At 35.9% G+C, this 25,413-nt stretch overlaps 1 protein-coding gene across 1 annotated transcript; it reads left to right on the forward strand.

The window, feature by feature from the left end:
* The first annotated feature begins 2,229 nt into the window (after positions 1–2,229).
* LOC111045967 lies at positions 2,230–4,380 on the forward strand. Its single transcript, XM_022331448.2, has 2 exons — positions 2,230–2,235; positions 3,904–4,380. Exons 1-2 carry the CDS (start codon positions 2,230–2,232, stop codon positions 4,378–4,380), a joined length of 483 nt encoding a protein of 160 aa, XP_022187140.2.
* The last annotated feature ends 21,033 nt before the right edge of the window (positions 4,381–25,413 follow it).

Here is a 25,413-nt window from a genome sequence, read left to right on the forward strand (position 1 = left end):
CCACAAATGTCTGTCCTTTCCTTGGTCGGTTTATGCTTCTACTAGCACGCAAACCTGAGGGCAGAGGTACAGGTTCAATCAACATGTCTTCCCCTTGGAACTCCTGCTGAATTTGTACCTCCACCAACACTTCTGACTGGGCTGGTACAATGGTGTGGCAAACAGCATTCACTCCAAAGCTGAGTTCCTGATGATCATACTCTTCTTGTGTTGCTGGTGAGCCATCCAGGTCATTTGCTTCCGCTTCTGGTTTAAGTTGGTTAGAGCGCTTTCGATGTCTTCTTTGTTTCTTGTAATTTTGTGAATTAGTAGAAAGGGGCTCCGGGTCTGTTGAGCTGGCTGTAGTTTCCTTGCCTGGCTGTCCCAGGTTGTCTTGCTCTATTTGGCCCTTCTCAACTCTAGGCATTATTTCCACCTGGACTCCAACATCATAAACAGAAAGAGTCTGAGTACAGCTGTCCTTCATTTCCCTTATACCTCTGGTATCCTTTACTGAGTTATATTCAATGTCGGCCTACCTCCGTGTGGTTGCTACCCGGACTCCTCTGAAGGTTACCGTTCCTTCGTCTGCATCAATTAGAGCCCCAAGTCTTTTCAGAAGATCCCAACCAATCAATCCATCTCCGGCTATATCCACAGCTGCTATTACAAAAGGGTGTCTAACTTGTAGCTGGGCAGCTGTACATTCCACCTCTTGAATGCCATGAATCCTTAGCGAGTTTCCAGTTACTCCTCTAGCCTGCATGCCTCCTGCCGCTACCGGTACTCCTGGAATTGCTTCCTTCAGAACGCAGATCTCAGCCCCTGTATCCACTAGTAGAGACTTGGCCAAGCCCATGATTTTCATCGTCACATATAACCCACTCTGGACGGCCTTGATGCTGGGGACTCTCTTGACATTAGCTTCCAAATTTACTGGCCGGGAAGTGAGGCAACTCCCGGCCTCTCCTCGTTTGGGGAACCATGACTGTTGCTGCCATTAGTAGTTGTAGTACAGTTTATCTGGTTGCCGGGATTTGATCTTGGAGTCATTACTCGTTTTGGGCAAGCATAGGACATATGTTGGGGATCGCCACATACAAAACAAAACCGGGGAGATCTCTGGTTTCCTCGCGATGACCGATTTCCTCCTGGTCTGTTTGGTCTGGGATTCTCATCTCGGCGGCTTGAGCAGTCTCTAGCAAAATGTCCTCTCCCACCACAAGTGTAGCAGGCTCCTGGTGTTCGGTTACTGCTAGCAGGAGATGATGCACCATTGGTTGGTCGGACAGGGAGTGCATTCACATGAGGTTCTTCCTCCCTTCTCTGGAAAGGCTGATGTAACAGGGCAAAAACATCGGCAGGTTGGCTGCTGCTGGCTTGGTTCACTCTCTCGGCTACCACGATGGCGGCTTCCAGATCTCGAGGTGGATGTATCTGCAGGGTCATGGCAGCTGCACCCTGAAGGCCGCTTATGAAGGCAGCCAAAACTGCCCGTTGCATCTGCGCACGTGCCCAATCTGCTTCTCCCGGGTTAGATGGTATTGGAATTGCCTTCAAACCCAACTCAAGGCACCGATCAGCAAATGCCTGTGGACTCTCACCCCGTTGTTGTTGGAGACTACTCAGTGCCAGCAGCCATCTTTCTGGGTCCAGGGTTTTCTCAAATCTTTTGAGCAGGATTCTCTCATAATCCGCAAAGGTGACACTTTCTGCAGACAACTCTGGATGAATTTCAAGACATGCAGCAGCTGCGCCAGTTGTTTTCAGCCTGCAGATGAGCCATTGGTCTTTATCCTCCCAATTACCAGTCTGAGCAACCAACTTGATATTCTGTAGAAATTCTTTGACAGTCGGACTTCCAGCTTCCCCTGAGAAGGTCTTGATAAGGGATTGCAGACCCAGATCCTTTCTGGTAGACGTGGACGTCGTTACGGGCCGAGAAGACGATGCCATCCGGACTTCCTCTAGCTCCCTGGTCAATCTGGCTCTCTCCTGTTCATTCCGCTGAGCCTGGTCTAGAAGCTCCTGGGCCTGTACACGTAGTTCTTCCATTTCGAGAAACGGACGGTTGTTCACAGGATCCCCGTTGTTCTCGCCAAGTTCTGCGTTGTTTGCTGCAGGTTCTCCATTGACAGACATTCTTGCAGTCTATCCCACCGCTGCCACCAATGTAACCATCGCAGAACCCTTCAAGGCTACCCTTACAATCAAGGTCTTACAACTACCAAATCAATAAAAATTACACAAATGCAGGTAAAAAGATAAAATTTTATTAACCATCATAAACGTAAAAGTTCCAATTATTAGCAACACTACTGACATCTATTCGATATCCGCTACAGTAATCATCATAATTGCAAATTCAAATCAAAATCTTTATTTTAATTGCTTTTCATATTTCTAGTTTGTAAAGTCTATAATTACTATTCAGGACCTCACTAGGTACCTCCTCTAACAAAAGTTCACTTGAAATTAGTCATCATCAGAATAAGTTCTAATTCTTAATAAAATAAGTAAATATATAATTCCAGTATAACAATAATCAAAAGACTCGAAAATGACAAACTCTAACCATACAAATTAACAATCAACTTCTGGTCCTAGAACCCCCATTATTACACTACTAGCTCTGGTCCTAGAACCCCCATTATTACACTACTAGCGGTAAATAATCAAAATAATAAAATCACTTTCATATCGATAAAACAACAGTATTTTGACTCAACAAATATATTTTTAAACAAGGAAACCATGAAAATTAACAATTAACCTAACAGGACTGTTATCCTCAGTCTTCCCCTTCCAATCAATTCTGGACGCGCTCCATCAAATGGAATTTCATTAACATAACAATATTCAACTTCCTTAATTCTCAATAAGGTAAACCCAATTCTTAATCATATCATCAATCGTTATCAGTGAACTAAACAAAACATTAATCAATCACGAATCAAATCCCTTAAGCAATCAAATTCAGAATCAGAACATCAAATACAATTATTATTCCCTAAACTAAACATTAATCATCATTAAACCGAGCATCAATCAAAATTATTCCAAACATGAATCAAAATTTAATCCTATCGATAACTAAAAATTATTTCAATAATTAATCAAATTTATTATACCAAACAGTTGTCAAAATTCAATCTCCTTAATAACTCAAAATTATTCCAATAATAAATCAAAATTATACCAAAATTTAATCTTATCAATAACCAAAAATTATTTCAATAATTAATCAAATTTATTCCAAACTTTAATCAACTACTAATCAAATTCCTTAAGCAGTCATCTACTTAATCAGAGCATCAATCATTAACATTGAACTCTAAGCAAAGCCGTAATCAAACATAAATCAAGTAATAATCATTTCATTAATAATCATTTCAAGAATAATCAACTAAAGAAGACGATGCTCACAATCCTTTGTTCAAACATTTATTAAACCTCTATAGAAATCAAATGTAAAATTGCCATTTCTCTCTCCTCTCTTTCTCTCTCTCAGAAATTTCGAACAAACCATGAAAATAGACTTTGAAAGAGATAATATGAATAGATCTGTGAATTTTGAATAGGGGTAGTATGAGTGAATTTTTCTTGAATTGAGCAATTACTCACCAAAGTAAGCTATAAGAGTTAGACGGCTCCAGATAGAACTAGCCATGGCTGGCACTGCACTACGTCTGATCGATTTATTCAGATCGTAATTTCAATTAGCCGATCAAAATGTATTGCAACAGAGTCGCCGGTCACTGTCAGGATGCGCTCCTCCATCAAAACAATAGATGTAACCTAGCACCAACTGACAGTGACTGCGACGGAAGAGGTAGTGAGAGAGAAAGAGTGAGAGAGGAGGTTGCGCCGCTCTGCGCTTCCGTACACTAACACAAATACACTTTAATTGTACTCACTTTACAGTATGGCCGACGAAATACGATAGAAGTGTTTGGGGTACCAGAAACCGAGGGAGAGAACTGTTATGATAGGGTGGTGGAGATTGGTAAAGCTCTGGACGTGGCGTTGGATCATACATCGATCGACGCGTGCCATCGGCTGCCGAAAAATAAAGATATGAATATGCCTGCGGGAATAATTGTTAAATTTGTCCAGCGAGGTGTTAAGGACGCTCTACTGTCGAAGAGAAAGTTGTGTAAGAGCTTCACTACTAACAACATAAACATGAGTGGAAATCACAACATCTACTTGAACCAGTCGCTAACACCGAGACGAAGGAAGCTATTCGCGATGGCTAAGAGGGCGCAGAGCGAGAAGGTGGTGCGTCACGTGTGGGCCGATCGGGTCGGCCGAGTCAAAGTAAGGAAGGAGGATGCAGGCAGAGTCTACGTAATAGGGAGTGAGGACGACTTGAAAAAATTGAGCACAGAAAAAAATTGAACTGAAATAAATGTGCTATGAGCTTGGACTAATTTAATGATGAACACTATAGCATTAAGTTACTTTTTATTGTTGTTATTTTTTTCGTGTGTGTGTGTGTAATATGAGTATGAGTATGAGTATGTGCGTATGAGTGTATGAGTGAATGAATGATTATTCAATATATTTGATAAAATTCAGTATACTGTATTTAGGAAAAATGCATCGTTAGTAGCAACTTTCTAGCTGATTAAATAGTGTTATCTGTGCCATGCCGAATATTGGCATTGTTATTAGACTTGAATGAATCTGTGGAAGGATGAAGGAAGAGTGAATTAGAAGGGGAGGGGGGTGAGTGAGAATTGTCTGGTGGAGCGAGAGAGTGATAATGAATGAGATAGGTATTGTTTATTCAATCAGAGTTACAAAATATAACTGACTTAGGCAGGGGTGTAGGATTAGAACGGTATAAAAGAAATAAGCTAAGAATCGGAGGATAATGATTATCATTATGATAAAAAGATATTGTGTCAATTTACGTAACCCGTACACAGTATGAAGTTTAAAAATCAGTTTTCGATACACAATATTCAGTCTTCCTCACAGCTGGATTATCTTATCATTCTCGGATAAAGATTTTAATTCCTAATTCAAGTAGACTTCTACAGCACTTCTTTCTCCTCTATTGCCTGTCTCTTTCATTTATGAGTATGAATGGGTGTGAATGTCTTTGTATGCCTGTGGATTATTATGCGATGGATTTTTTTATTTAGTTGTAGCACACACAAGAATGAGTTGAAATTTGAGTTTTGAACATTTTATTATATCATGTTCTATCGTACATTGAAATGAATAATTAATGATAACTGCACTTCATTTCAAATGGGAAGCTATAAAGATTTATCACTTCCTCATCAAAAAGAGTCATTAAACATTGTTTATTATATTCTCTGTGCACGGTTGAGCAGTCAGCTATTCTATTTTTCTCTCTTTTTTATGATATGATATAATTTTCTTTTCTCTTTATTTTTTCTTATCTACAATCTATCCGTTCCATATCCAGGTTTTACCTAAGCCTTATATAAACACATTATTTCTATTTCATATAGCCTAACATTATATGGGAGAGAGCAGAGGCAATGTAGGTTTAGATGAGTTTGGCCATGTCAAGTGCGAATACTTTAATGAGCACGATGATGTGAGACAGTTTTTTGAGGGAGAAGGGGTGAATAGTCTAAAAATAATTCACTTTAATATACGAAGCTATCATAAGAACGCAAAAGCGCTCACATGGCCATGTAAGGGTAACTCTAGTGAATCATTGATAAAGATCAGGAACAAAGTGGCTGATAACACTGATCCCTGAGGGACACCTCTTCTGATAAAGAGTGGTGAACTAAACTGATCCTTAGCTTTGACTTTCTGTATTCTGTTGCTAAGAAAACTATTGAACCACTTGTTCCTCTCGGTCCTCTTATGCCCACTGCATCCAGTTTAGCTAATAATATTTTGTCGTCTACTAAGTCGAACGCGGTTTTGAAGTCGATATAGAGTCCAGTTGATTTATAATTTGCATTGAAACTATCATAGATTTCTTCAGTTACTGAAATAAGGGCGTCCTCCGTTCCAATTCCTCTTCTGAAACCAAACTGAAAACGACTGAAAAAGCCTATCCTGTCTAGATATACAACTAATCTGCTCCTCATAAGCTTTTCAAATATTTTTGAAAAAACGGATAATAAACTAATTGGTCGGATGTTGTCAAGTTTCAATGAAGAATGTTTTTTGAAAATTGGTATTACTGTGCTTATTTTTAATGTATCTGGGAATATTCCATTTTGGAAACTCAAGTTGATTATATGAACCAATACTGGAGCTATCGATTCAGCTATATTTTTAATGAGACTCACGGAAATTTTATCGTGTCCTGTCGATTTTTTATTTTTTAAACCTTTTATTACTGATAAGACCTTATCGACAGTAGTAGGATAAATAAACATGGATTGGCATAGATAACGGCTTTTACATTGCAGGTTTGGAAGTGATAAAGATGGTGTAGGTGTGGGCTGATTTAGGCTACTTTGTACTTGAACTGAGATAGGCTGGCTGTTAATTGCCTCAGCTATCAGTTTCGGATCATCTAAACTTTTTCCATCGTTTGATTCAATCTTATCAACTGTCTTCTTACTCGACTTTCCTAATACACTATTAATAACTTTCCAACATTGAGAGGAGTCTCCATTACAACTCTTAATTTTGTTAGCGAAAAAATTATTTTTTGCTGCATCAATATCATTTTTAAGAGTATCACAAAAGTTAATGAAATATGATTCAAACGACTGATCATAAGGCCGCTTCTTCTTAAATGAATATAGTTTTTTTCGTTTCCTAATTCTAGTCAATAAATTTTGGTTCATCCATGGACTGAAAACTTTAGCCTTATTCAGTCTATTCTGTTTACTAACCAATTTGCATTCATTTAAGACTTGTGTTATTATATCAAACAATTTTTCATAACAAAAGTTTGCATCATTTATTTATTCCCGCCTCTATTATATGAGAGTTGTCTCTCAAACTGAATTCAAATTATATAATCAGTATCGATCGAGCAGTCGTAGCGAGTAGACGTAGTTTTTGTTTTAGTGAGAATAGTTGAAATAGTGTATGCAATAGTTAAAGTGCTGAGTTCAGTGTTTTAATTGTTGTGCGCGAGTTCAGTGCCCTGCGCCGAAAAATCAGTTCAGTGCTGAATTATCATCTAGTCCGGCTAAGGAATGTAAAGAATGTGAGGAATGTCGACTCCCAAAAGATTGCCAACTTTCCTCGTGCCAGAGTTCGAGGAGGAGGTGGAAACCGATGACTACACGATGAGTCAACTTACACCGGCTAAGAGCGTTGATTCAGCGTCAATGACTGTCAACGTCAACGTCAACAGTTCCCTGGAATCGTTTCTAAAAACGAACCAACTGAAAACTGCAACAGAGCAGTTTTTGTACAATGCATGGAAAGAAGTCACTTGTCAACAGAGTGAAGAGAGAGAAAGAACGAATAAGCTGGAAAAGGAGTTCGAGAGTGCACGGTTGGAGATCAATCAGCTGAGAGAGATGTTTTCTTCAGCATCTTCAACAGCACAGAAGATTCAATCATCAGCTTCAAATACAATGCAACCAGCATCGTATATAAGTAGCAATAAAAGTTATTCACCACCGAATTGGGAGGAAGAAGAGAAAATGGTGGCATCAGAGACTGAAAGAAGAGAAAAATCCGTGACTCACCAGAAAAAATAAGGCCTGCAACTGAGTCTACAAGTATGAAACCGACAGAAAAGAAAAACAAGCCTCCACCAGTCATATTGAGCAATGTTCAAGAGTATTCGAAGATTAAAGAGGCATTGAAATCGAAAAATCTCAATTTCAGTGCCAACATGATGAACAACAACCAGCTAAAATTGAATGTTGAAACTGAACAAGAATACAGAGATTCAACTAAGATGCTAAATGAAGCTAAATATGAATGGCACACGTACGAAAACAAACAAACTCGTCCAATTCGTGTCATGGCTAAAGAGCTTCATCCATCATGCGATCCAGAGGATATAAAGAACGATCTTCTAAGCAGAGGCTTTCAAATAATCAGTGCTGTCAACAAAATGAAAAGAGTGAAGAAGGATGGGAAAGAACACATTATCCGACTCCCAATGAAAAGAGTGAAGAAGGATGGGAAAGAACACATTATCCGACTCCCAATGTTCATGCTAACATTCAAGAATACTGAAGATACAAAAAAATATATGAAATTAAACATATTTGCTATATGAAAGTGAAAATTGAATCAATTAGAAGCAATAAAATGATTCCGCAGTGTAAACGTTGTCAGCGGTTTGGTCATACTCAGGCATACTGTCAACATGAACCTGTGTGTGTGAAGTGTGCTGGAAAACACTGGACCATTTCATGTACCAAGGCTAAAGAAACCCCAGCCAAATGTTTCAATTGTGCTGAGGCTCACCCAGCTAACTACAGAGGCTGTCTTATCGCTAAAGAACTTCAGAGAAGAAGAACTGAAAAAGACAACATAGTTAGAAGAAGTAGCGGAGTACAACATACAACCCAACAGAGGAAATTCACTTCTAGAAAGTACACTGGAGAAATATCCTATTCTCAAGTAACAAAACCCACTCCAAGCCTACAACAGGAGAGTCAACCAAAGCAGCAACAACAGCAACAACAACCAGTTGATGTTAATAAGGTTTTGCAGGAAATTTTAAACAGTTTAAACATTCTTTCTGGACGACTTGACAGCTTGGAAGGGAAGAGTAAGAGTATCGAGAAGATAACTAAAAAATGAATATTACAAGCCAACAAGATATTAGGATTGCCACCTGGAATGCCAATGGAATAAATATTATCAATAATAATAGAAAACAAGAAATAGAAATATTTCTAAAGACCCGAAATATAGATGTGTGCCTATCTCTGAAACCCATTCAACTGAGCAGACTCATTTCAAAATCGATGGATATAATGTTTACGAAACTATTCATCCTCAAAATCAAGCAAGAGGTGGAAGTGCTGTAATAGTGAAGGAGAGTATTAAACACTATGAAGACTCCAGTATTCAAAGTGATGAAATACAGCTAACTGTAGCCTAGTTGGAATAGAGTCTATCAACCAGAAAATACTTATTGAAGCTGCATATTTCCCACCACGTTACAATTTAAAGAAAAATGATTATACCAGTATTCTTCATCAGCTTGGAGATAGATTCATAGTGGGTGGAGATTTTAATGCCAAGCATAAGGATTGGGGTTCAAGACTCACAACTACCAAAGGAAAAGAACTCATAGTCCAGGCGCTGGCTTACATTGAGCATACATGAGAGAGGCAGAGAATTTGACTTTGGATTATTGTTAGGGGGTCTTTAGTGTATATGAAACTCGATGTCGTCACGTCCCAGGGTGGTCGACAGATTGGGGGGGGAGGGGGGAAAGTTGTAAAAAACGCGCGCTTATAAAATCACCTGTCCTGCAGTTACTATTCATAGTACAGCTTTGAATTTTCTCTCAATATTATGTACACATAACTGGCTTTCAATGTGATTCTCTACATTTTTGCGATAAACCGCATAGTTTTTCCGTAAAAAAATAAAATATATCGAAAAATGTTTTTTATTATTGACTTTTTATTATTTCTCGAATATTTAAGTCGTTGGCCGACTTAGAGGAAAAGGTTCTCAATAAACGTTGTAGGCCGTTTCTTCCTGAATCTAATGATATATATAGTTTGGGGGTTACGATCATAGATGTGGCGGTGGGAGGGGGATAAGTAGCACTGTTACGCTGCGGCGCGGTCCTCCCCATGATTAATGCGCGTAGTGGCCTGTCTATCGCATCGCTCCTACTAGTCTATGCATTCAAATTATGTATTTCAGGAACGCTATCTTATGTATTTTCGGTCGCTGAACACGATTTTTCAACTCTCAAGCCTCAATAATTAATAATTCTCATCATAATATACAAATTATGGTCAAAATTACAAACTTTATTATTTATAATTACGTTGTGATGAAGAACCATCTTTTTAGGAATCCTATATGTGTTTCTCAGTCGATAAAAAACTAATATTTCATGAAGAGACAATAATTATTCGATTTAGTTCAATTATCACTTTGGAATTGCGAAAGTCAATTAATGGAGTAAGTTAAACAAATTATATAGGCTACCCCATATAGAGCACCGTGTAAGAGGAGTAAAGTATTTTCTTCATATAAATTTATAGTTGAATCACAAATAATGCTAATTACTCCCATGTGATATGACTAAATATTTGATTTCAAATAAGATACAACTCTCTATCAACTGATTTCTCTAACTCAAAGACCTTAAAGAGATATAGACCCACAATGCCTATGCCCACAATCCCAATGATAGCTCTTACTTGAAATTGAAGGCCGCCATTTTAGCACGAGATATTATATATTATTTATTTGTAATACTATAGATCACAAAGGCATTGGTGGCATTGGTATGTAATAATCTTATGGGTTGCCCCCTCAATGGCGGATTTCAATTCCAAGTACGACACTAGCGCTGCATGTGAGTCTATGCATCTTTAAGGTCTTTGCTCTAACTTATATCTACGAATAGATACTTTTCATCTGGCTGAGTTTGACTGATTGTCTTGGGATGGTACTTGAATGAAAGTTGAATTGGAGATATCTTTGTTGAATCTGGAATATTTTTGGAGAGAATACTGTTAGAAATCTATTGAGGGGAGATCAGTATAATCAAGGTGTGAGAGCAAGCAATCAATTCAATGAAACAACTACAAGAAGGACTCATGAACGGTTCAAATATGAGAGATTGTCAACGTATATTTGAAAGAAGTCTGAAGCTATTTGTGGAGTTTTTTTAGAATCACAATGCAAAATCAATGACTACTTGAAATTTATGACTGATTATTGTAATATAGTTTGAATTATCTTCAATTGTATTCGTGCTCTTAAGGAAGGACTCTGGTATTGCACATAGAAACTGGTCGAGAAAAGATCCCATACTTTTTTCATTCAATCACACAAACTATGCAATGGAGTCTGTGTTATATCTAGAAAATATGAAAAAATACCCATAGAAGTAGAAAATCATTTCCAATAAGGAAACATTAACTCTATACAGTCAAAACATTGACTCTCTGTCAAAAAGAAACCTTGAAGATGTAATAATGTGACAACCGTTCATGCTTTGGAACAAACCCTCATTCGATCATCTAAAACTCATAGGTGAGTGATTGGAATACCTAGCCTTCAAAGGCTTTCCTAAAATGGCTGCTACTATATAAATAAATCTTACATCAAAGATATTCTGTTCAAGTATGTTGACATCATTATGGATATCACTGGAGGGTGTGAAGAAAGTCATCGAAGGAAGTAAAACAATAATAATGAGAGATGAGAATGATTTCCAGAAGCACCTTCTCACGAGAACATTACATTTTCTTCAAGACTCTGATGAAAACAGAATCTGCATAATGTTATCAATGGTCTGGAAGCAAGTGAAGAAATGTGTGATTCTCTTTTGAATGTAAAAAGAAATAGTTATTCGGTCTCCAACGATTTTTATCTTAACATAGTTGTGGCAAATTGTAAAAGTGTATTCTCACCTATAAAAAAACAGAGCTCTGTCATTCTCCACGATACACTTAAACAAAAAATCCTAGTTTTAGTTCATTCTAGAACAAAAAGATCTGATCTCTGTATTTTTACTAGGTAGCTGTTTAAAGATAATTCAACATTGAAGTTTTAGTGCAGCATGCATTTTTACAATAACCGCAATCTCTGTCAACATCTGATGGATATTTGAAAAAAAAACTATTAATCTCACTTGGCCCATGAAATTGTAAGTGGAACTAGTTGTGGATTTGACTAAATCCCTAAATATCGTTGACAAATTCTCGTAATGATAACATGGCTCTCCTGAATTCCACTCCTACTTCACTTTTCAAAACTTTCAATACGCTGCAAGATATAGAAACTTTGTGATGAGAAGAATCATGAAAATTCTCAATGAAGATGGAGTGATACAGGTGGACATTGTTTTTCATGTCTATGGTCTAAATTCAAACAAAAGTAGTGAACATACTAGAAGCAGCAAAGTAAAAGAATCACTCCAATAATAGGCTCTCCAAACCATCGAGACTTGATTTCTAAATCTGTGGCAAAGATTTGCACGTTAACATACGTTAGCTACGTGCAGGAATACATTCATTCATTCATTTGTGGATTGAATTACAAATCATATAAATATTATGTTTGAGAAAGAATCACAGGCATGGCCCAAAACTATTCTATTCCCAACTTTTGATACTCAATAACTTGTTACCATTTCAAAACAGTCTGAACGGGAATACCATGAATCAATCAAAAGTTAGTGAAATACCATTATAATAATACTGTTAGAAATAATTTGAATGAATATTAAATTTTCATTTCATTTTGATTTGACACATATATATTATTATATTGGATATAATTTCTCGAAAGTTCACGACAAACTGAAGATTCATGAAAGATAATAACTTTCATACTAACATAATTATTATTATGATAATAAATGAATGATGAATTCCATATCCACCTTTAAGAACTAAGAAATTCCACAACACTTCTTGGAAATTAACTGACCACACTATATCAAGTAAGCGTGGCCAGTGTGTAATTAATAATTTAGCCTGCAGCGCATCACAATAAATGAATTTGAAATAAAACAATAAAACACAAACACATATTGATATTTTCATTATTCTATCTTAATATATTCATTGAAACCCAAGTTTCGTTTATTTCAAACAGTCATTTCTTAGTTTCCTTGCAGAATGAGATGAAGTTTATAATTTTGACCATAATTTGTATATTATGATGAGAATTATTGATTATTGAGGCTTGAGAGTTGAAAAATCGTGTTCAGCGACCGAAAATACATAAGATAGCGTTCCTGAAATACATAATTTGAATGCATAGACTAGTAGGAGCGATGCGATAGACAGGCCACTACGCGCATTAATCATGGGGGAGGACCGCGCCGCAGCGTAACAGTGCTACTTATCCCCCTCCCACCGCCGCATCTATGATCATAACCCCCAAACTATATATATCATTGGATTCAGGAAGAAACGGCCTACAACGTTTATTGAGAACCTTTTCCTCTAAGTCGGCCAACGACTTAAATATTCGAGAAATAATAAAAAGTCCATAAAAAAAAAATACATTTTTCGATATATTTTATTTTTTTACGGAAAAACTATGTGGTTTATCGCAAAAATGTAGAGAATCACATTGAAAGCCAGTTATGTGTACATAATATTGAGAAAAAATTCAAAGCTGTACTATGAATAGTAACTGCAGGACAGGTGATTTTATAAGCGCGCGTTTTTTACAACTTTCCCCCCTCCCCCCCAATCTTTCGACCACCCTGGGACGTGACGACATCGAGTTTCATATACACTAAAGACCCCCTAACAATAATCCAAAGTCAAATTCTCTGCCTCTCTCATGTATGCTCAATGTAAGCCAGCGCCTGGACTATCAGAGAGGCTATCCAGGAGCTGGGCTGCGAATTCCATTCAACAGGGACACCTACTGGTTTTGAACGATATTAGTGTCACAGAGACAAGTTTCACAGGAGCAAGTATTTCTATCAATGGCAGTCTCACAGGAACAAGTTCCCACAGAGACAAGCAGTTTCATAGAGACAAGGTCTCCGTCCAAAGTAGTAGCGCTATAAATGGCAGTCTCACAGAAGCAAGTTCCCACTGGAACAAGGTGTTTCACAGAAGCAAGGTCAGTGTCATAGAGACAAGGTAGCGAATGTAGGAAGAAGTTAGGCGTGTTGCCTACATCTGAACTTGAAGGCACTCCATTATTTGTTCTAATAAATTGAATGTCTGCTGTTTTTTAATCATGCAGGTATATGATTATGATTGAAGGTTTATCATATAAGATAGGGATGGGTTGGTAACCTATTAGAATTAGATAGAAGATAACTTAAATAAATAAATAAATAAATTGAGTTCTATGCAAATGTAATATATTTCTACCAAACTCCAAGATAACTATTCCAATATATCTAATACGTATACATATAACCTTCAACCCGAAAGAGTAATCAATATGAATATGAAATGGAATATATAAAAGCCAAATAGCCTACCACTGACCTATTCATCACCGCTTCTTAAAAACCACATGACCAAAATGGTTTTTCATTATAATTCCTTCTTTCGTAATAAATTGTTTATGCTTTTGTACTCCTGAGCGAAGCTCGGTCCCCGATATTATGAGCTAATCATCTCTTCTTTTTCCGAGCTGCGGTCTCGAATTGTAAATTCAAATTGATATAATATTAACTCCAGACAGTCACAGAGTAAAGCTGCGTCAACACCAATAGATTCTATAGATTCTATTAGATTGAACATAACTTATCATACACATGATGAACATATGTGTTTTTCATGTGCCGTTCAATCTATAATAATCTGTGAGGATTAAGTTATTAACATTTCGTGAATAACTTTGGTGTAAACGCAGCTTTAGATGCCAAGATTTATCATGGCGTTCCGAGTTACGGATGATAATGTCAATGAAAAACTTCATTTTCCTCATAAAATCTTTCCCATAAAAAATTTAACAGATTGTTGTTCTACAAGCGTCTCTACATGTTACAAAATGAAAATCCCAGTGAAAAACAAAAAGTGCCACTTGATAATTCCCAAATCATCTTTTTAATCGTAGCTCTGATTCAACTGAGCAATAACTTTCTGAACTTACTGAGTTAATAAAGTAACATTTAAAATTATCATAAGCGCAATGGGACTTGGGATTCCATCAATTCAGAATAAGTATTATACCGGTATTCATTTTTACAGGATTGAAGTAGTGCAACATTTAGATTAGCACACCAATAGATTTTATTTGTAGCGGAGTGAGTTCATTACTTTCATATCAAAGTTCTACTTTTTCCATTATGATATAGTATATTGACGACTACTGCAAAACAATGTCTGGTAGCCCTGGTAATGTAATGTAATGTATGGTTGATTGGAAGTCTCCAACCAGCCTGATCAGATTTCTTAGTTTGACTTGATCTATGTTTGACTGATTGGCAAACATTTTATAAAAGCCCTGATATTATTACAATGACTTTATTCCTAGTAGATAGCATTTCTAGTAGGTGGCTGAATATTCTCGTTACCACATTGCAAAGGATGTTCAGTGAGGTCTACTGTTATCTGGACTACTAGAGTATTGTAACTCCTAATGTCAGATTGAGTAAGAGCTTGAAATTTATTCCTATCTAGTGTACTCCATGTTCAATAATCTGCCTTTATCTTTTATTAGAAGAAACTTGCCTCTGAATAAATTAAAAAACGCACTAAATGTAATTCTGAATGAAAATGCTTATTGTTCCGTAAATCAATTTTCAAATTGTTGAAAATATGATATTCAGTGCTGTGAGTTTATAAATAGTTTATGTCTTTTTTCAATGTATGACTTAATTTATTCAATTGTACTGGGTGATGATAATTATGACTTGATAAGACTGATTTGATGAATGATAACACTATTCATAAGATGACTACTAAGATGTTATGAATTGAATTGCTCATTTATTGTATAAAAGACTATAAGCTGAATCCTTTAGACAAGGCCTATTCGCCTAATCTACATCAAAATTGTTTGTATTTATCGGTCAATATATTTCTTATTCCTAGACGCCAGCTAAGAAAGGGGTTTCAATTTTCGTAGAATAAGCACGTAATTCAAAACTGTATGTTTTTCAAAAAATGTTGTAATTTCAAATTCAAATTTCGTTTATCACACACATAGGCTATACGAGAATTAAGAATTAATGAGAAAGTGTCCCGGAATAAGGTTTATGATTTTTGTTCTTATACTGATTTTTGCTCTGTATTTATACTAAGTGACATGTTTATCAGTGATGGCTCTTAAACTGTAGGTTTATTATTAAATAACGAGTTTGGAGCACCAGAAAAATGGGATTACATTTTATTATAATAAATATTCAAAATTACGTTTCCAACCCACAATTATTGTCTTATTGTCATGTCCCTAAAGTTACTGTAAACCATATCGGTTGGGACTAATCAAGGTTTATTTAGGGTGGTTTTAATTATTAGTTTATGTGTTACAAATAGTTCACCTAGATTTAGATGGCAATTAAAACATTATTGATCTAACTAAAGCATGATATTAGTGTCAAAGACAGAAATCTGCGTTTTAATTCATTATCATGTGAGAGAGAGAGAGAGTGTGAGAGAGAGTGAGCCCGAAGGAAAAGGTATGTGTAAGAGAGTGATGTGGTTGAGTGGGAGTGACAGAGTTCGATATATTATATGCTATATGGTGGGTGAGGAATAATAGTGTGTCCCTTACGCTACACTCACAAATATATATATATATATATATATATATATATATATATATAGTACATAAACCATATCCATAGATTTTGGAAGCGGCATGCTATCTTTTCAATCTTTTGAAACAGCATTTATTGTCTAAGGTTGGTGAAAGAAGTTTTCTGCATTCCATAACAACAATCTGCAGACTGACGTCTCGGGTATTAGAACCAAAAGGCCTTGCTTTATAGAACTATAAATACTCATTCAGTATTACAATGCCTTGCTTCCATGAAACAAAGCAAATGTTTCCCGTTAGGTACTTCTGGAAAGCCCGGTCAATTTGTCATCGGTGGTGTCCAGGTAGAACTACCCTGCTCATAGACTATGTTTACTGAAGCGTAAAACCAAAGTTAACCAAATGCTTCTATTTCTAAAAATTCTATTGCCAGGTATAAAGTACTGCACTTTGGCGGCAGGAAGAAGATGAACAATAATAAGGAGAAAAAATAGAGATAGGAGAAGATTATAACCGTTGAGTACACTATTTTATCTATAACCACTCTTTTGACGAATTGAAAACTTATAAATTACTGGTGGTACTCCCATACAGTAACAGTCAGGGGTGTATTCAAATACCGTTGGATAACATCTTTCCAATATTGTTACATTCATCTAGAAGTATATAATCTGTTCTTTCTTACATTGATATCACTTATGTATAAGTTACTGCAGAATCAAAATTATTTTATATTGACTGAACAATTAAAAGTCACATTGAAATAGTTATTTTGGAGTTTGGTGGAAATAATACATTTACATGGAACTCAATTTATTCATTAAAGGCAATCTACATAATTCTAATAGGTTCTGGTAACACATAATGATAAAATAGGTGTTCAATGAATTAATGAAGCCTAACAACTTGAAATATATTTCAAATTATTTAAGATTAAATTGATTCTACCTAGTCAGGCGTCAGGCTAGTCAGCTTCACATTTGTACATGTATCATTGTATCGAATTAATAAATATTTGATGATTTTGGTAAAACAACATTTTAATCCTGGACTAGTAGTTCTATGAACAGTAGACCTCGCGCAGTTATAAAACACAGCCTCGTCTCATACTGTCCATAAGAGTAAATCCTGTTTGTATGTTGTGTCGGCAAGATGTCGGTGTGAAAACGGCTAATGGCTGTTGGGGTTAGTGTATCAAAAATATGCTAACATCAAAATCTAATCTCCTTCAACTTACTGGCAACAGGTCAGACCGAGTTGAAAGCAGATAAAGGTCGAGAGAAAATACTATGTTTTCTTTCCGTTATTAATTGCATGCGTCATTGCATGCAATGAATAGTCAACACGACAGCTGATTTTTTACTAAGTTACATTGATATATTAATTGCATGCGTTATTGCATGCAATTAAAAATCCACTCAACAGCTGAATTATTATGGACTAGCCGTCAGGCTCGCTTCGCTCGCCATATACGTCTAGCCAGGGGGCTCCGCCCCCTGGACCCCCGACTGGATCGTTCAAGGATGAGATCAGATGGATGATTTCATTTGAGCATTTTTATCATATGTTAGGACAATCCAGTCGGGGGTCCAGACTAAACGTCTGGCTAAACGGATATGGCGAGCGAAGCGAGCCTGACGGCTAGTAATATAATATTTCCAGGATTGAAGTAGCAGTGCCCAATCAATTTTTCCGCGATAAATGCATTTAAATCTTCAACTTGGTGTCAACTAACTAAAGTCAACTCAACTTAATGCCAACCTGACAAAATTATTAATTTAGTAGCCAGTTAACAACTGTTTCGAAGAGGTACTCTATCTAGATTATAGCTCTATAGTAACATATGATATATGATATGGAAATTTCAATTATAATCAAGAGATTGGGAGAAGAAATACAAGAGATACATGCTAAAAGACGAACTTTAAACCCTTAAAAACCACCCTTAGAGTTAAAATATTGCCAAAAGATTTCTTAGTGCGCCTCTAAAGGGCCAACTGAACATACCTACCAAATTTGGACGTTTTTGGTCCGATAGATTTTTAGTTCTGCGAGTGAGTGAGTGAGTGAGTGAGTCAGTCAGTGAGTGAGTGCCATTTCGCTTTTATATATATAGATGATTCTATTCTGATTTTTACTGTAATATTGGCGTTCGAAGGAGACTTTACCTATTGTATTAACCTTAAAATGCAAAATTTTCAAAAATCTTGTATATACGTCGAGGCACAATTTAAAAAGAAATATACCTGTCAAATTTCATGGTAATCTATTGCTGCGTTTCGCCGTAATTGCGGAACATATAAACATAAAGAGAAATGCAAAGCCGTCGACTTGAATCTAAGAACTCATTTCGCTCGGTCAATAAATCGAAATTTTAAGAAACCACAAATATCCTGGATGAAAAGGGGAATCAATTGTTATGTATAGATTTGAATCTGAATGTCTAGGATCCACTAAACAGTCTACTAAATTCATCATTTTTTCTCCACAGGAGAAACGTTAAAAGCTGGCTTCAAATGATGTCACCACATTATTAACATATGTAAATTATATATTTATATATGTATGTCACGTGGATTGAAGGAGCGTTGTTTGTGACGTTGTTTGTTGATTGAAGGAAGATTCTATTTTACTATTTAAATAAATCATAATGTAATTTACTTATCCACTTCGAGATTTACATAGTGATAATAAGTAGGAAATGAAATGTATAGCAAACACTTCAGTTGCTATGTAGGCCTACTGTATTGTATTCTGTAGTGTCTTATTTTTTACTAAAATGATGATGTATCAGAAAATACTATCATTCAGCATTGTTATGTATTATTTTCAATGTCAATTTTTTCTCTTTCTTTTCAATAATTTAAAATTTGTTATTATTTTAAATAAGTAGATAACTTAACTATTGTTTGTTTTTAATCATATTATTTGTATTTATTTTTTTCGTATTGTTATAATACTTGATAGAGAGTTGAGTGTAAGAGAGGGTCGACTGCGCCCTAACTTCGCTTTCTAAGAAAAATAAAGGCAGTCATTCTATTCTATTCATGTCACCATAATATATATGTATATATATTAAAAACAGATGACATCCAATTTATTAGAGCAAATGGAATGCCTTCATCTTCATGTGTAGGCAACACACCACACCAACCTTGTTCCTGTGAGACTGACCTTGTCTCTGTGACACTACACTTGTTCGAATGGGACTCTACCCCTCTTCTTGTTCCACTGACACTACTTGTTCCAGTGAAACAGACCTTGTCTCTGTGAGACTCACCTTGTCTCTGTGAGACTCACCTTGTCTCTGTGAGACTCAACTTGTCTCTGTGGGAACTTGTTCCTGTGAGACTGCCATTTATAAAACTACTTGTTCCTATGAAACTTGTCTCTGTGACACTAATATCGTTCAAAAACACTACTTGTCTCTGTGAGAACTTGTCTCTGTGATACGGACCCGAACAACAGACTGGGAAGCTTTCAAAGTGGTTTTGGAGAATGAAATCAACTTGAATATTTCACTTAGAACAGCTGAGCAGTTAGATGAAGCCGCAGAAAATTTCATGTGGCAAATCCAGAAATCATCCTGGAAAAACACTAGACAATACACCAGGAAAACAAAAGGATGCAATTACCCACTGGAGATTCGACAACTTGTTTTAGAGAAACGAAGGGCAAGAAGAAGATGGCAACAAACTCGTGATCCTGCTGACAAAAATATATTAATAACAAAACACAACAATTGAGAAGAGAGATGAGGAAACTAACTGAGGAGTCCATTAATAACTACCTTCAAAATTTGACAGCTGATGCCAGTACAGATTATTCATTATGGGAAGCAACAAAAAGAATTAAGCGACCACTATCACAATCCCCTCCAATCAGAAAACCAGATGGTACTTGAGCCAGAAATAACAGAGAAAAGGCAGATATATTTGCTAATCATCTAGAAGAAATCTTTCAGCCAAACAACATTCAATCTGAAATTGATCCTGAAGAAGATATAATAGATGATTTAGATACAGAGATTGATCTAGTTTCTATAAATTAGGTTCAAGAAGAAATGAAAAATAATCTGAATACCAAAAAAGCACCTGGGTTTGATCTGATTACAGGTGAAATCTTGAAGAAACTTCCAAGGAAAGGTATTATCATGCTAACATATTTATTCAATGCATCACTCCGATTACAGCATTTTCCTTCAATTTGGAAGGTGGCAGAAGTCATTATGCTGCAAAAGCCTGGGAAATGTCCTCAAGAAGCAGAATCGTACCGCCCAATATCTCTTCTACCTGTGATTTCAAAGCTTTTTGAGAAATTGCTAATGAAGAGATTGGCTCCCATCATAAGTAGCAGGAATCTGATACCAGCCCATCAATTTGGTTTCAGGCAGAAACACTCAACCCTGGACCAAGAACATAGAATCACTAATGTAATAGAAAATTCATTAGAGAAAAAATGTATATGCTCAGCAATCTTCCTTTATGTGGCACAGGCATTTGACAAAGTGTGGCATGAAGGACTGATCAATAAACTTCATAAAATTCTTCCCACTCCACTTGTAAAACTTTCAAAATCATACATCACTAACAGATTGTTCAGAGTGAAACAAGGTGATGACGTCTCTGAATTAAAGGAAATAAGGGCTGGAGTTCCACAAGGTAGTGTTCTTGGACCAGTTCTTTATGTGCTGTACACAAGCGATCTACCTGAATTGGATGCAGTGACAATTGCTACTTTTGCTGATGATACTGCAATACTGGCAGAAGGGGAAACAGTACAAGTAGCAGCCACAAAACTACAGAATGCTAGCAACAAATTCAGTGACTGGACAAAGAAATGGAGAATCCGATTGAATGAGATGAAGTCCATTCATATCAACTTCACAAACAAAAATATCAATGATCCGATTCGTATAAATCTAAATGAGAATGTAGTACCACACAGCAACACAGCAAAATACCTTGGAATGACTCTTGACGCCGAGTTGAAATGGAAAGAGCATATCAAGATGGAAAGGAGTGAGCTGGGACTGAAATACAGTAAAATCTATTGACTGTTGGGCAGACAATCACAACTCTCATTGGAAAACAAAATATTGATTTATAAACAAATTCTAAAACCTGTCTTGACGTATGGAATTCAGCTTTGGGGCTGCTCTAGAGCATCTAACATCAATCAGATTCAAACATTCCAAAACAAAGTACTGCGGAACATAGTGTAAGGTCCTTACACTATAAGGATCCGACACGAACATTTTCGATCAAATGCAATTCAAGATGGCGGCAAAAATGGCGAAAATGTTGTCAAAAACAGGGTTTTTCGCGATTTTCTCGAAAACGGCTCCAACGATTTTGATCAAATTCATACCTAGAAAAGTCATTGATGAGCTCTATCAACTGCCACAAGTGTCAAATCTGTAAAAATTTCAGGAGCACTGCACCATCTATGCAGAGTTTGATTTTCGATTCCCAATTATCAGGCTTCAGATACAATTTGAACATAAAAATTCAAGTGAAAAAGATTGAGCATAATAATCTCTACAATTAATGTTCAGTAGCATTTCCACTTAAAATTGAAAATAAGCTCGAAATTCGAGAAAATAAGATTATTCAATTTCAAACTGTTGGCAACTGTTGATTCTATTAAATCATTCACTATGAAGAGATAGCAGACTTCGAGTGTCTGCAGCGCTATTGTCCTGTCACCAGCTGGCTCTGATCTTAGAGAAGTAGACTTGAGATGCGCGGGAACACTATCATCAGTTGATCAATTTTCATAACAGCAAGGAAAGTTGTGTGAGTGCACCACACCAGATTTTTTTGTTAGTGTTTGTTAATTTTTTTGTTTCATACAGTTGCTTTTTTCTCTCTAAATGGAGTGCTTACTGAATGCTCGTTGCTAGCGCACAAACTTTGTTTTGCTGGCAAAGCCAATATTATACAGGGTGTCCCACCAAGGTTGTAACAGCTGTTGACCATAGATTTTACTCGACATTTCTGACAAAAAATGTTCAGTAAACTTTTTCCCTATCGACCTTAGTTTTCGAGATATATCGATTTTTCGATATTTTCAGAATATGCCTACTTCCGTTCATTAAATACTCAATAACTCGAAAACTACTGGTCAAATTTCAATTTCAAGGGTATTGTTGGAGAGAGAAAAACATTTCAAACAAGATTAATGTAATTTTATCTGTTGTTAGGTATTTTGTAGTTTTTTTATTAGGTCTTAAACTTGAAAAGATGCTATTCTCCAAATTCAAAGTCAAATTTTAAACCGATTTTTCTCGATTTTCAAACCCGGGTGATTTTAAAAAAAATTTAAATTTTCATCCGGGTTAAAAAAATTAAAAAAAATAAATTAAATTAAAAAATTTATCCGGGTGATTTTAGTGTTTTCAATATTTCAAAAACTTCTCCATTTCATGAGCTTCCAAATGAGTATGAATTCGAAAAGGTAAGTTCCATGATGAAGTGTTCATAACTGCTAATATCTGGAATGAACATCTTCAAAATGAGGAAATTCACAAACAGTATGTATCAAGTGGTGATCCTAAAAGGGTGAAATCACCTGATTATTGCATTATTTTCTGTAGTACATAGCCTAAATCCTATATAAAGTATTAATCATACAATTTTACAAGATCCAACAAAATTTATTCCTAGAATAATAATTCAAAGTAGATGACAGAATTGAAAAAACTGATGGCAATCATTCAGATGGTAATCAAGTTACATATATCATGTTCACTGCTTACTGGAATTCAAAATAACCTCCATTTGTGTTTATACAACTTCTGCTGCGTTTCATCAAGCTTCGAGTTGCCCCTCTCACTTCGTTGGGCCGTGTCTTCATTACTTTAAACGTCAATCGAATTCTGAGAATCAGTTCCTCCCTGGTCTCTACAGGTTCTCTGCAAACTCTACTTTTCACAACCCCCCAAAAGTAGAAGTCTATTGGAGTAAGATCAGGTGAGCGTGGTGGCCAACTTACGGGTCCACCTCGGCCAATCCACTGCCCAGCATAATTTTTATCATTTTTTTATCAATTTTTACCACGAACCCACGGACGTTTCTAGCATAATGAGGGAATGAGGGAGGCAGCCATCCAACTGGAGCCACATATTCTGCCTCAAAATTGAGAATATTTGCATATTGCAAATGTATATTTTATTATTATTTAGTTTCTATAAAAGCTTTTGTATTCTTGTTAGTAAATTTTTTTGTTAATGAATATTAAATAGAACGGGTTTTTTGGGTAACGAAATGACTCATTACTTTCTTTGTTTTTCAAGGATATAACAGTAGGCCTATGTCATTGAAAGTTGATAAAGAAAGAGTTCAATAATAATAATAATTTATCATTAGATATCACAAATCACCTGTGATCTGGATTAAAAATTGCAAGCAATTAATAACTCAATGTAACTTGAACTATTTCTCTTAGTTTTCCACTACTTTCAATAGTAGCCAAGTTCAGTCACGAGGTACTGAAAAAGTGTTGTTTGTGGAATTAATTCCGAACACGCTAAATTTCTCTGGAGTATTGGACAGCTTAAATACAAAAAGTTGAAAATTCTAGCCCTGTAGCTTTTTACGGTTCAGTGTCCCAAAAACCAAGGATTCTCGGTTCCTTTTCCAGAAGAATAATACACTTTCACCTTTTTCTTAGATAATAGAATTCAGAATTTCATATTTTGTAGAACAAAAGTTTACGCTACCGTTTTTCGAAAAAGATGAAATAATTCTAAGCTCTTTAATGAGTGGTGTGTAACAATTTATCAAAAATGAGTCAAATTTGGAGAAAATTCCATTTTCAATAGTCTATGGCTTCCAATTTCTACAATTTTAATTTATGATTCGAAATCCCTCTGGGCGTAATTTTGTGCTCTACAGTCTGAGACCAGGTAGACCATCCTATCTCAAATAGATTTCCAGGTACATATTGCATCAGATAACAAATTGCCTTGCTTTTGACCAGTTGGTTTCTATGTATCCACCAGTTGATGTTAGTATCACTTAAATGGGCATTTAGCACGGAAAAACGTACATTGTGCAGACTAAGTGGACAATGATTAAGATCATTATTATTATAGAAAAGTATGACAGATGATAAATAACTTTGAAGGTCTTAAAACGAGCTATAACTTTTATATCAAACATGTTTTCCGAAAAACGGAAGCGTGAACTTTTATTCGAGACAAATATTGAATTATGAGATGAAAAGTTTTTTTATTTCCTGGCTTTGTATGGATATATATATATATATATAGGTTCATTCCTTAACACAAAGTTGGTCTTTTGTATAAATCTTTACAACTCATGTTGGTACGTTCACGTAAGATGGTCCAAGCATCTTTAGTAGCTCCACAGACCTATCATGTGATGGCGTTTGTGTAATGGAGTATTATAGTTCACTCCAGTGGGTCGAGCGTTCGCGCCATTTATTCAGACTGAACTTGATTTTAGGTTATGTATTGAAGTTGGCGCCGTTTCTGTTGTGAATGGAATATTCTTGTCTAGTCCTTGTCTGTCAGATGTCTGTTGTCTGCAGACAGTGCAGAGTGAAAGTGATATTGTGTTTTGTGATGTTGTGATTGTGTCAAAATGTCCAAAAAGATTATTCAAGCAGTGATAAAATTTTGAATTCAACTTTGAAAGTTAAGTCAGTTATATAATTATAACTTGTACTTGAATTATTATAATTACTTGTACTATTTAGCTTGCTTCTTTTACAATTATTTCCTTATGAGATTTAGTAATGCTTTAAGGTTATTAACATTTTGAAACGAAATCAAGAATAAAACACAACAAAAGTAGAAATTAAAAGTAAACCGCATCACTACTCACAGAGTGTATGTAATTGAGTGATTGGAAATAAATAAATGTAACAAAAAATAAAATTGTAAATGTAATTCCTTCATTTCTATCACTACTTACGAGCTCAACTAATTCTGCACAAGAATCTTATTCTATTAGGATATATACAATAAATATATACCTGGATAGAATTGGTAAGAAGCTCATTGGCAATGAAATTCTCAATTGTATAAATAAATATTTAGATCATAAAAGTCAAGTTAGTCCTAAAATCATTCCTCTTCAGCCATGCAATTTTTCA

Source organism: Nilaparvata lugens, chromosome 8 (assembly GCF_014356525.2).
Source record: "Nilaparvata lugens isolate BPH chromosome 8, ASM1435652v1, whole genome shotgun sequence".
In the NCBI taxonomy this organism is placed as follows: domain Eukaryota; kingdom Metazoa; phylum Arthropoda; class Insecta; order Hemiptera; family Delphacidae; genus Nilaparvata; species Nilaparvata lugens.